This window comes from Oncorhynchus masou, chromosome 23, assembly GCF_036934945.1.
Source record: "Oncorhynchus masou masou isolate Uvic2021 chromosome 23, UVic_Omas_1.1, whole genome shotgun sequence".
Taxonomy (NCBI): Eukaryota; Metazoa; Chordata; class Actinopteri; order Salmoniformes; family Salmonidae; genus Oncorhynchus; species Oncorhynchus masou.
In genome coordinates this window covers 38,391,769-38,405,555 of record NC_088234.1, presented here as the reverse complement: position 1 = coordinate 38,405,555, position 13,787 = coordinate 38,391,769, and the positions used below count along the sequence as shown (strand labels likewise).

General features: G+C 43.3%; 1 protein-coding gene across 1 annotated transcript in view; it reads left to right on the top strand.

Moving 5' to 3' along the window:
• Positions 1-12,901, top strand: part of rassf4a (Ras association domain family member 4a) — a 77,077-nt gene extending 64,176 nt beyond the window's left edge. The window contains exons 6-11 of the mRNA XM_064932017.1: positions 3,574-3,737; positions 4,417-4,518; positions 4,617-4,668; positions 4,762-4,883; positions 6,926-7,023; positions 11,493-12,901. Coding sequence (XP_064788089.1) covers positions 3,574-3,737; positions 4,417-4,518; positions 4,617-4,668; positions 4,762-4,883; positions 6,926-7,023; positions 11,493-11,562 — 608 coding nt within the window. The 3' untranslated portion in view covers positions 11,563-12,901. The remainder of the gene's footprint in view (positions 1-3,573; positions 3,738-4,416; positions 4,519-4,616; positions 4,669-4,761; positions 4,884-6,925; positions 7,024-11,492) is intronic.
• The last annotated feature ends 886 nt before the right edge of the window (positions 12,902-13,787 follow it).

The window sequence follows — 13,787 nt, the reverse complement described above, 5'->3', positions numbered from 1 at the left end:
CATTCATCTTAAGATACACTTTATACAAAAGTATGTGGACACTGCTTCAAATTAGTGGATTCCGCTATTTCAGCCACACCCGTTGCTGACAGGTGTATAAAATCGAAAACCAAGCTATGCAATCTCCATAGACAAACATTGGCAGTAGAATGGCCTTACTGAAGAGCTCAGTGACTTTCAACGTGGCACCGTCATAAGATGCCACCTTTCCAACAAGTCAGTTCGTCACATTTCTTCACTGCTAGAGCTGCCCCGTTCAACTGTAAGTGCTGTTATTGTGAAGGAGAAACAACGGCTCAGCCACTAAGTGATAGCCATACAAGCTCGCAGAACAGGACTGCCGAGTGCTGAAGCACGTACTGCGTAAAAATCATCTGTCCTTGCTTTCAACACTTACTACCGAGTTCCAAACTGCCTCCGGAAGCTATGTCAGCACAAGAACTGTTCGTCGGGAGCTTCATGTAAGGGGTTTCCATGGCTGAGCAGCTGCACACAAGCATAAGATCACCAAGCGCAATGCCAAGAGTCGGCTGGAGTGGTGTAAAACTCGCCGCAATTGGACTCTGGAGCAGTAGAAACACATTCTCTGGAGTGATGAATCACTCATCACCATCTGGCAGTCCGACGAACGAATCTGTGTTTGGCAGATGCCAGGAGAATGCTACCTGCCCAAATGCATAGTGCCAACTGTAAAGTTTGGTGGAGGACGAATAATGGTCTGGGGCTGTTTTTCATGGTTCGGGCTAGGCCCCTTAGTTCCAGTGAAGGGAAATCTTAATGCTACAGCATACAATTACATTCTAGACGCTTCTGTGCTTCCAACTTTGTGGCAACAGTTTGGAGAAGGCCCTTTCCTGTTTCAGCATGACAATGCCCCCATGCACAAAGTGAGGTCCATACAGAAATGGTTTGTTGAGATCAGTGTTGAATAACTTGACTGGCCTGCACAGAGCCCTGACCTCAACCCCATGGAACACCTTTGGGATGAATTGGAACACTGTCTGCGAGCCAGGCCTAATTGCCCAACATCAGTTCCCGACCTTGCTGATGCTCTTGTGGCTGAATGGAAGCAAGTCCCCGCAGCAATGTTCCAACATCTAGTGGAAAGCCTTCCCAGAAGAGTGGAGGCTGTTAGAGCAGCAAAGAAGGACCAACTCCATATTAATGCCCATGATTTTGGAATGAGATGTTCGACTAGCAGGTGTCCACATACTTTTGTTCACGTAATGTAGCTAAGTCAGACAACCACATATCACAGTCATAAGTACGTTTGTCCTCAATAAGTAGTTATCAGCAGTCAGAGCAACAACAAATACAATAAGTCAACAGTGAGTCTTTTTTTTGTGGGGTGGGTGGGGAGGTCAGTGTGAGAAGGGGGTGTGGGGGGGTTGCTGTGGGATTATTTAAGATACTCTTTGAAGAGGTAGGGTTTCAGTTGTTTTCAGAAGATGGGCAGGGACTCTGCTGTCCTAGCTTCAGGGGGAAGCTGGTTCCACCATTGGGGTGCCCGGACAGAAAAGAGCTTGGACTGGGCAGAGCGGAGCGGGAGTTGACCCCCCGCTGGGGTGGGAGGGCCAAAAGACCAGAGGTGGCAGAACAGAGTGATCGGGTTGGGGTGTAGGTTTTGAGCATAGCCTGATGGTAGGGAGGGACAGCTCCTCTTGCCGCACCATAGGCAAGTACCATGGTCTTGTAGGGGATGCGAGCTTTGACTAGAAGCAAGTAGAGTGTGCGGAAGAGCAGGGTGACGTGGGAGAACTTGGGAAGGTTGAACACCAGGCAGGCTGCAGCGTTCTGGATAAGTTGCATGGGTTTGATGGCACAGGGCAGGAGCCCAGCCAACAGTGAGCTGCAGCAGTCCAGGCGGGAGATGACAAGTGCCTGGATTAGGACCTACACCGCTTACTATGTGAGGTAGGGTCGTACTCTGGGCATTAACCTGCAGGAGGGAGTCACTGCTTTGATGTTTACAGAGAACGACAGGGTTTTGTCCAGGGTTATGCCAGGGTTTTGTCCAGCCTTTTTCTAAAATTGTTTTTTTCCCACATCAATCTAAACACAATACCCTATAATGACAAATCAAATACTGTTTTTTAGAATAGAATATATCACATTTACATAACTATTCAGATCTTTACTCAGTACTTTGTTGAAGCACCTGTAGCAATGATTACAGCCTTGAGTCTTCTTGGGTATGAGGCTGTAAGCTTGGCACACCTGATTTGGGGAGTTTCTCCCATTCTTCTCTGCAGATCCTCTCAAGCTTTGTCAGGTTGGATGGGGAGCGTTACTGCACGCTATTTTCCGGTCTCTCCAGAGATGTTTCATCATGTTCAAGTCCGGGCTCTGACTGGGCCACTCAAGGACATGCAGAGACTTGTCCTGAAGCCACTCCTGCATTGTTTTGGTTGTGTGCTTAGTGTCGTTGTCCTGTTGAAAGGTGAACCTTCACTCAGTCTGGGATCCTGAGAGATCTGGAGCAGCTTTTCCTCGAGGATCTCTCTGTACTTTGCTCCGTTCATCTTTCCCTCGATCCTGACAAGTCTCCCAGTCCCTACCGCTGAAAAACATCCCCAAAGCATGATGCCGCCACCACCATGCTTCACCGTAGGGATGGTGCCAGGTTTCTTTCAGACGTGACACTTGGCATTCAGGCAAAAGAGTTTAATCTTGGTTTCATCAGACCAGACAATGTTGTTTCTCATGGTCTGAGAGTCCATAGGTGGCTTTTGGCAAACTCCAAGCGTGCTGGCATGTGCCTTTTACTGAGGAGTGGCTTCCGTCTGGCCACTCTACCATAAAGGCATGATTGGTGGAGGGCTGCAGAGATGATTGTCCTTCTGGAAGTTTCTCCCATCTCCACAGAGGAACTCTAGAGCTTTGTCAGAGTGACCATTGGGTTCTTGGTCACTTCCATAACCAAGGCCCTTCTCCCCAAATTGCTCAGTTTGGACGGGCGGCCAGGTATAGGAAGAGTCGTGGTGGTTCCAAACTTCTTCCATTTAAGAATGATGGCATCCACTGTGTTCTTGGGGACCTGCAGAAATGTTTTGTTACCCTTGCCCAGATCTGTCCCAGAGCTCTACGGACAATTCCTTCAACCTCATGGCTTGGGTTTTGCTCTGACATGGGCTGTGTCAACTGTGGGACTTTATACTGTATAGGTAAATAGGCAGCACCTGATCTCAATTTGGAGTCTCATAGCAAAGGGTCTGAATTACTTATGTAAATACGGCATTTCTGTTATTAAAAAAAAATGTTGCAAACATTTCTAAAAACCTGTTTTGCTTTTTCATTAAGGGGTATTGTGTGTAGATTGTTGTGGAAAAACATTTATTTAATCAATTTTAGAATAAGGCTGTAACGTAACAAAATGTGGAAATAGTCAAGGGGTCGGAATACTTTCTGAAGGTCCTGTACATATCTATAAATACACTAAAAGTATTATGGCCTGTAAAGACACTGTATAAACATTACTTTTGAGTTGGAGTATGAGGAGGGGGGGGGGGTGATGAGGGTAAGGAGGAGGAGCAGAAGGAAGAGGAAGTTCTAATTCTTTGTTCTCTCCCTCAGGTAGTCTGGAGGAGGACGATGAGGAGGTCCCCCAGCTGCTGCGAACCAGGAGTGATGCCTCCTTCATGGGGGTCACCAGAAGGTCAAAGACACACGCACACTCCGACCTGCAGCACTTACGCTCACACAGATTCTCCATCAATGGACACTTCTATAACCACAAGGTAACAAAACATTTCACATGCATACAGTATGTACACACACACACACGCATAGCTGTGCTTACTGGTGACTCCAAAGTTTTATATGCCCTTTTTCAGAAAATATCTGAAAACCTACCTCTTCAAAAAGTATCTTGATTAATCCCACTAACACTCGCACTTGTCTTTTCTTACTATAGCACAGACTTTACTGATATCTGCTTTATTTATGCATATTTTTTTATTTATTACTATGACTGTGATACGTGGAGGTCTCACCTAGTTGCCTTTAGATGAATGCACTAACTGCACATACGGCGGCAGGGTAGCCTAGTGGTTAGAGCGTTGGACAAGTAACCGGAAGGTTGCGAGTTCAAACCCCTGAGCTGACAAGGTACAAATCTGTCGTTCTGCCCCTGAACAGGCAGTTAACCCATTGTTCCCAGGCCATCATTGAAAATAAGAATGTGTTCTTAACTGACTTGCCTGGATAAATAAAGGTAAAAAAAAATAAAAAAATAAAAACTTCTCTCTGGATAATAGAGGCTGCTAAATTACTGAAATGTAAATTATATTGTTCCTCAAAGATCCGTTTTTGGCCCACTGCCCATTTCACTGTATATATTTACTATGCGTGTGTGTGTGTGTGTGTGTGTGTGTGTGTGTGTGTGTGTGTGTGTGCACGTGCATGTGTTCTCGCCAGACATCAGTATTTACTCCAGCGTTCGGGTCGGTCACTAACGTCCGAGTCAACAGCTCCATGACAACACTACAGGTCCTCAACCTGCTGCTACAAAAGTTCAGAGTGAGTTAATCACACACATTTTAGCACACACTCTCACAATACACACACACTAGTTTCTCAGATGTGATTGTCATGTTTCTGACTCTCTGTGTCTCCAGGTGGAGAATAAATCAGATGAGTTTGTTCTCTACATGGTCCATGAGTCTGGTGGTAAGTGACCACATCTCGTTCCTTTGTGCCGTGTGTGTGTGTTTGTGCTTGGGTATGTATGGAATAGTATGTGTGTGTGTGTGTGTGTTGCAGAAAGAACCCCATTGAAGGACAGTGCGTATCCTCTGGTGTACCGTGTGCTTCATGGACCCTGTGAGAAGATCTCCAAAATCTTTATTATGGAGACGGATCTTGGGGAGGAGGTCACACATGACGTGAGCCTGCACTCTCTCTCTCTCTCTCTCTCTCTCTTTTCATACTGTATGTGTATTCTAAGAGGTTGGACCTCCATGTTGTGGTGGCCCTCCAAATACAGACCCATAGCGATATCCCAGTGACATAATCAGTGGTATTTGATCTAATGGAATACTGATGATAGACTTCCCTGTTAGGACTGCATTAACAATTGGGGCAGTGGCTGTTTAATTGCAGACTATAATTGCAGCTGCTACATTATTGTTGACAGTGAATATATCCTTCTGTTCAGCGTAATGTTAGGCTCAAATTGAAATACTTTTATTGTTGTTTTTCCAATACAGCTGTGTCATCATAGTTATGTGGGTGCGTTGTATTTATCTTCAGCTTAATGGGACTCTGGTGCACTGTGTGGACTTGCAAATAAACATGTAGTAGCTCTTTCCTGCAATCAAATGCCCTGGTGGCCTCATAGGTGGAATGTTATTCATATTTTTCATAATTTGATAATTAATTAACCTTATTTCAAAAACTCGGGTGTTTCTATGTCAAGCGGTTTTGTTATATTTCAGTCTTCTGTGATGTAAACTCAGCAAAAAACGAAACGTCCTCTCACTGTCAACTGCATTTATTTTCAGCAAACGTAACATGTGTAAATATTTGTATGAACATAACAAGATTCAAAAACTGAGACAAAAACTAAACAAGTTCCACAGACATGTGACTAACAGAAATGGAATAATGTGTCCCTGAACAAAGGGGGGGGGGGGTCAAAATCAAAAGTAGTAGTCAGTATCTGGTGTGGCCACCAGCTGCATTAAGTACTACAGTGCATCAGCACCTCATGGACTGCACAAGATTTTTAACGTCTCACATTTCTTGCTGTGAGATGTTACCCCACTCTTCCACCAAGGCACCTGCAACCCTGACATTTCTATGGGGGGAATGGCCTTAGCCCTCACCCTCCGATCCAACAGGTCCCAGATGTGCTCAATGAGATTGAGATCCGGGCTCTTCGCTGGCCATGGCGGAACACTGACATTACTGTCTTGCAGGAAATCACACACAGAACGAGCAGTATGGCTAGTGGCATTGTCATGCTTGAGGGTCATTTCAGGATGAGCCTGCAGGAAGGGTACCACATGAGAGAGGAGGATGTCTTCCCTGTAACGCACAGCTTTGAGATTGCCTGCAATGACAACATGCTCAGTCCGATGATGCTGTGACACATTGCCCCAGACCATGACGGACCCTCCACCTTCAAATAGTTCCCGCTCCAGAGTACAGGTCTCGGTGTAACGCTCATTCTTTCGACGATTCTTCCAGCCTCTCTCTGCCTATTACGGACAGTCTGAGCACTGATGGAGTGATTGTGCATTCCCGGTGTAACTCGGGCAGTTGTTGTTACCATCCTGTACCTGTCCCTCAGGTGTGATGTTCGGATGTACCGATCCTGTGCAGCTGTTGTTACATGTGGTGTGCCACTGCGAGGACGATCAGCTGTCCGTCCCGTCTCCCAGTAGCGCTGTCTTAGGCGTCTCACAGTACGGACATTGCAATTTATTTTGGTGTTTTTCAGAGTCAGTAGAAAGGCCCCTTTAGTGTCCTAAGTTTTCATAACTGTGACCTTAATTGCCTACTGTCTGTAAGCTGTTAGTGTCTTAACGACCGTTCCACAGATGCATGTTCATTAATTTATGGGTCATTGAACAAGCATGGGAAACAGTGTTTCAACCCTTTACAATGAAAATCTGTGAAGTTATTTGGATTTTTATGAATTATCTTTGAAAGGCAGGGTCCTGCTTATTAGTTTATATAAAGTGTAATTTTGGGATGCAAACTCAAAATGTAATACATTTGAACTCTATATCTGACAGATCTGTCGTCATATAAACATATTCGATAAATGTTTATTTGCAAGTACATAGTGTGCAAGAGTCCAACCATTCTACTCTCGTTTTGGCTTCTTCTACTCACGTGTAAAAAAAGAAATGATAGGCCTACTTCATGTTATGAGAAAATATTGCAGGTGTTATATGACAATACTTCTGTTTCTCCCCAGGTGGCTCAGTACATTAATTTTGAGATGCCAGTCCTGGATAGCTTTGTAGAGAAACTGAAAGAGGAAGAGGAGAGAGAGATTTCTAAACTGACCAGAAAGTAAGTATGTCACTCTTCACAACAAACAAATTTACTTAAGGGTTTGGGTGGTTTTTACGTGTCTTACGTGTTTTTAGTGTTCTCGAGCAACATTTCCTCTCGTAAAACTATTCTGAGCTGTGCAAAAAGTACTGTACAACACAATTTATGTTTTAACTTTCATTCAATGGAAGTAAACATTGCAGAACGTGACACAATGGCTAGCTGCAGTATTCAGAACTTTCCTTGGATAATGTGCTGTGCCATTGATACAGTTAGTTTGGTGAGAGGAAGATGTCTTGTAAGAGTTGAATGTTCATCTTGTCATTATTGTACTGCTGTATATTGTTTCTAGGGTCTGTCTATGGTTTGTCTTTTAGTGTGTTGTTAGTGTGTTATTTCTGTAAACATTGTGCTGAATAGAATGACTTTCACCCACCAACAAAATGTAATGTCCTACTGAACAACATTACTCTGTGTTGACAGGACACCTTAAGGAGGATATAAACTACAAAACACACACACACACACACCATATCTGTGGTTCAGTTGGTAGGAAATGGCACTTACAATGCAGGGTTGTGGGTTCGTTTCCCGAGGGAGACCAGTATGAAAAATGTCTCCACTCACTAATGTAGGTGGCTTTGGATAAGAGCATCTGCTAAATTACTTAAATGCTTATGTAATCCTATATGTAGCTTCAGTCAATCAAATGTATTTATAAAGCCAATCAATACAATTTATTTATAAAGTCCTTTTTAAATCAGCAGATGTCACAAAGTGCTTATACAGAAACCCAGCTTAAGACCCCAAAGAGCAAGCTAGGAAAAACTCCCTTGAAAGGTTGGAACATAGGAAGAAATATAGAGAGGAACCAGGCTCTGAGGGGTGGCCAGTCCTCTTCTGACTGTGCCGGTGGAGATTATAAGAGTACATAGCCATTAAGGCTTGATCGTTCTTCAAGACACTTCTGCGGGCAGGCCTTTCTAATCGACCTGGCTCGGGTATCCTGGAAGGATGCCTGGTTGTTCTTTAAAAGTGCTTTCCTCATCAATTTAAATAAGCATGCCCCTTTCAAAAAATGTAGAACTAAGAACAGATATAGCCCTTCATTCCAGACTTGACTGCCCTTGACCAGCACAAAAACACCCTGTGGCGAACTGCACTAGCAGAAAGTCAGGAACGAATACACACAGTCAGGAAAGCAAAGGCTAGCTTTTTTAAACAGAAATGTGCATCCCCTTCAGCACTAATTCCAAAACGTTTAGGGAAACTGAAAAGTCCAGCTGCTCACTGCACTGAGACTAGGAAACACTGTCACCACTGATAAATCCACAATATTTCAATTAGCATTTCTCTACGGCTGGCCATGCTTGCCACCTGGCTACCCCAACCCCGGTCAACAGAGCTGAAAGAGCTGGATCCCTACAATCTGGATCCCTACAAATCAGCTGGGCAAGACAATATGGACCCTCTCTTCCTAAAATGATCTGCTGCCATTGTTGCAACCCCTATTACTAGTCTGTTTAACCTCTCTTTTGTATCGTCTGAGATTCCTAAAGATTGGAAAGCGGCCGCGGTCACCCCCTCTTCAAAGGAGGAAACATTCTAGAGCCAAACTGTTACAGACCTATATCCATCCTGCCCTGCCTTTCTAACATCTTCAAAAGTAAAGTGAACAAACAGATCACCAACCATTTTGAATCCCACCATACCTTCTCCGCTATGCAATCTGGTTTCCGAGCTGGTCATGGGTGCAGCTCAGCCACGCTCAAGGTCCTAAACAATATCATAACCGGCATCGATAAAAGACAGGACTGTGGAGCCGTCTTCATCGACCTGGCCAAGGCTTTCGACTCTGTCAATCACTGTATTCTTATCGGCAGACTCAACAGCCTTGGTTTCTCTAATGACTGCCTCGCCTGGTTCATTAACTACTTCACAGATAGTTCAGTGTGTTAAATCGGAGGGCCTGTTGTCCGGACCTCTGGCAGTCTCTATGGGGGTGCCACAGGGTTCAATTCTCGGGACGACTCTTTTCTCTGTATATATCAATGATGTCGCTCTTGCTGCTGGTGATTCTATGATCCACCTCTACACAGACGACACCATTCTGTATACATCTGGCCCTTCTTTGCACACTGTGTTAACAAACCTCCAAACAAGAATAATACAACACTCCTTCCCTGGCCTCCAACTGCTCTTAAATGCAAGTAAAAGGAAATGCATGCTCTTCAACCGATCGCTGCTCGCACCTGCCCGCCTGACTAGTATGACTACTCTGGACGGTTCGGACTTAGAATATGTGGACAACTATAAATACCTTGGTGACTGGTTAGACTGTAAACTCTCCTTCCAGACTCACATTAAGCATCTCCAATGCTCCAAAAGTTAAATCTAGAATTGGCTTCCTATTTCGCAACACAGCCTCCTTCACTCATGGTGCCAAACTTACCCTCGTAAAACTGACTATCCTACTGGTACTTGACTTCAGCGATGTCATTTACAAAATAGCCTCTAACACTCTACTCATCAAATTGGATGCAGTCTATCACCGTGCCGTCTGTTTTGTTACTAAAGTCCCATATTCTACCCACCACTGTGACCTCTACGCTCTCGTTGGCTGGTCCTCGCTACATATTCGTCGCCAAACCCACTGGCTCCAGGTCATCTATAAGTCTTTGCTAGGTAGAGCACCGCCTTATCTCAGCTCACTGGTCACCATAGCACCCACCCGTAGCACGCACTACAGCAGGTATATTTCACTGGTCATCCCCAAAGCCAACACCTCCTTGGCTGCCTTTCCTTCCAGTTCTCTGCTGCCAATGACTGGAACATATTGCAAAAATCACTGAAGTTGCTGACTTATATCTCCCTCGCTAACTTTAAGCATCAGCTGTCAGAGAAGCTTACCTATCGATGCAGCTGTACACAGCCCATCTGTAAATAGCCCATCCAACCAACTACCTTATCCCCATATTTGTTTTTGTTTTTCTGCTCTTTTGCACACAAGTATTTCTACTTTCACATCCTCGTCTGCGCATATACGTATCACTCCAGTGTAAATTCATAAATTATAATTACTATTTATTGCCTTACCTCCTTACTTCATTTGCACACACTGTATACAGATTTTTCTATTGTGTTATTGACTGTACGTTTGTTTATCCCATGTGTAACTCTGTGTTGGTGTTTTTGTCGCACTGCTTTGCTTTATCTTGGCCAGGTCGCAGTTGTAAATGAGAACTTGTTCTCAACTGGCCTACCTGGTTAAATAAAGGTGAAATAAAGAAATACAATAAAACATTTAAAAAAAGATGTTCAAACATTCATAGATGACGAACATGGTCAACTAATAATCAGAGTGGTTGTTGAGGGTGCAACAGGTCAGCACCTCAGGAGTAAATGTCAGCTGGCTTTTCATGGCCGAGCATTCAGAGGTTCAGACAACAGGTGTGGTAAAGAGAGACAAAGAGGGAGAGAGTCCGGCCATCAGACTGCTGAACAGCCATCCTGTAGTTAGTGAGAGTAGTAAGTAGTATGAGACAAAGATAGACTCACTTACACAAAACACACACAGACACCTTATACACATGCAGTCTCCGAAGACACACACGCATACGCCAATACACAAACACACACAGCCAATGCTGCTGTCCCATGTATGAGACATTATTCAAATATATTTCACTACTGTACATAATTGCGTTTTTGTTTGTTTATACACACTGCATATTTATTATTATAAACATTTATTGAACCTTTATTTATTAACTAAGCAAGTCAGTTAAGAACAAATTCTTATTTACAATAGCGGCCTACACCGGCCAAATCCGAGTGACGCTGGGCCAATTGTGCCCTATGGGACTCCCAATCACGGCCTGTTGTGATACAGCCTGGAATTGAACCAGTGCCTTTAACCGCTGCGCCACTCAGGGTCCCATATTTATATACTGGATTCTTATTTATATACTGGATTATATACCGTATTCGTATTAATATACTGTATTCTTCACATAGCGCATTCTAATATTCTACCACTGTATATAATTGCATTTTTGTTACACTGTTTATACACACCATGTATTTATATACTGGATTCTTGACATAGCTCACTGTAATATTTATACTGCTGTACATATCAATCTTAGTAGGTAGTTTTGGTAATATATTCGCATAGATTGCATTTTGGATAACTGGTACAGTGTTATTTGGGTTTTCAACTGGATTTGTCTTGACATTTTATTTCTTGATTCTAGTTTTTGATTATTATTTGTGTACTTTTTTTTTTAAATTACTGAACTGTAACACAGGAACTAGTAACACATGCATTTCGCTGCACCCGCTATAACATCTGCTAAACTCTGTACGCAACCAATAAGCTTTTGTTTGTAGATGCCTTTAGGAGAATATAAACATGAAATCAGTTTTTGTCAAAGTGTAATAAGGCCACTACCATTCACCACCATACCGTGTGTGTGTGTCCATAGGTACAGCGCACTGAAGTCCATGATTCTACAGCAGCTGGAGGGCATCACTGACACTACTGACCGAGTCTGAGTGTGTGTGTGTGCGCGCGTGTGTGTGCGCGTGCGCGTGTGCGTGTGCATGTGCGTGTGCGTGTGTGTTCACAGGACCATTACACTGTTACAGTGAGAGGAAGTCAAGCGGATTGTTTGAGCACTGAGACCTTTCTTCATGTACAACTACAGTTGAACCATAGCATGTATAGCTTTTTCTAGTAATGAAAACTACAGACATGTTGAAAGCTTTCTACCGTAGTGAATGTAATGTAAACAGCAATAAGAATGCAATACTGCCACATCTTGCATCAATGTTTGTCACTTCGCAAATTAACTGTATTCATAGAATTTGTAACTTTTTTGCTACTGTATTGTCTATGATTGAGTACTTTCCATTGATCTTGTTGTTTACTATCGTTGGTAAAATACTGATTCCTGTGTGTCTTAGAGGTCAAGGTTTTCTAAAACTGAGCTTTCCTCGAAAGGCAACATTTCTGTCAAGGCCAATTTCTAATTTAGCCACTGTAACAGATTATAAGAGAGCTACAGGGCGTGCAGGCTTTTTATCCCCAGCTCTGCACGTCTAACACACATCTCCAGCACCAGAATTGGAAACCCTGACCAAAACTTGTGTTCACATAACTATGCTACAGGTTTCTGCAGGGTTAGCAGACCTGTAAGGCCCATACTGTATTTTACCACACAGATAAAACACACACACACACCTCATTGTTCTCCCACAGAAAGGGGTAGAGTTGTTTCCAGGGTGACTGAAGCAGAGTTAGTATTGCTCTGAGAGTGAGTGACCCTCTCCACCTGTGTGTGTGTGTGTGTGTGTGTGTGTGTGTGTGTGTGTGTGTGTGTGTGTGTGTGTGTGTGTGTGTGTGTGTGTGTGTGTGTGTTAGAGAGAAAGTATTGGCTAGCCCATCAGGGTTATACAGCAGGGGTGTGGGGATAATAAATATTACCACAAACACAAAGCATTTCACTGTATGTAAAAAAAGACAGGAGAGTTTTAGTTTGCAATTATATACAGTTGAAAAAATATGACCGTTTGGATTCCCTTTTCAATGGTTCATCACACAATGGAGACACGTGTGAAAGACAGAAAATAAAAAAGTGTTGTCATATTTAGCAGCGGCAGCTCGAGGAAGCTGCAGGGTTAACTCCAGTGTAGATGACCAGCACCTTTGTTCAACCATCCTTATCTTGAGAGATCACATTCTGTTGCAGATTTCACACGGCCCCCCTGTTATAGCGGATCTGGTGAAAAAGCACTTCACTGAAAATGACAGTAATGTATTATTACGCTCCATATTGTTATTATGAAATTTTTCTGCATTTAGTATTAAACAGTAGTGTGGTCTGGTGCCAAATTAACATTGTATTTGAAGAATATAATAGAATATAGTGAATAGAAGTATCCACATACAGTCACCATATTCAGTGTTTTGGGGAAAGTAGAGTAGTCAGAAATCAACTAGACACATTTAATTATTGATGACTGCGCGATAGGTCTGACATATTGGAATTATCGTCCCACTTCTCCTGACCCCATTGACAGTCTGAGAGAGGAATAAATCTGTCCACAAGGTTTTACTCGGCCCTAAATCGGACCTTTGCCCCTCTCCTAGCTACCATCAAAGATATTTATAACTAACCTTAACTGCTCCTTGTTCTATCTGTGCTACTGTCGTTGCCACCGCCTCTTCTTCTTCTGTCGGATTTATCGGCGGTTAACATCCAACGTTATGGTGCATTACTGCAACCTACTGTACTGAAGTGGCCCCCGACTCCTAGCTTAAAAATGGACCAAAAGAAGTATAAAGAGGTGTTCCTGCAGATGCAGAATTTCCCACATGCAGGAATTGTGCCTGTTATCATAGAGATAGATGACTCATCGTGGATTTAACCAGTTTCAACATGGACATTGCCATTGAGGGCTTCCGCCATTTTAAAGTTGTCAACTGGGTGGGATTCCTAAGAGTTGGGAGCAATCAGCAAATGAAGAAGAAGAAGTCTTTCTTTAAAATGGAGATGGCCTCAATGGCGCTTCCCATTCTGTCACAGGTTCTATAAAGTCACAGCGACAAAGATGAGTCCTCTATCTATCTATATGACATAGTCAAAAAATCCTATAGGATTATAATTATAATCAGATTATAATCAGATTTTGGAACCTTTCCTATAGGATTTGATCCTATCCTATAGGATTGAACCTACCCTATACAATTGTATCTAGAATAGGACTGGTTCTGAAAT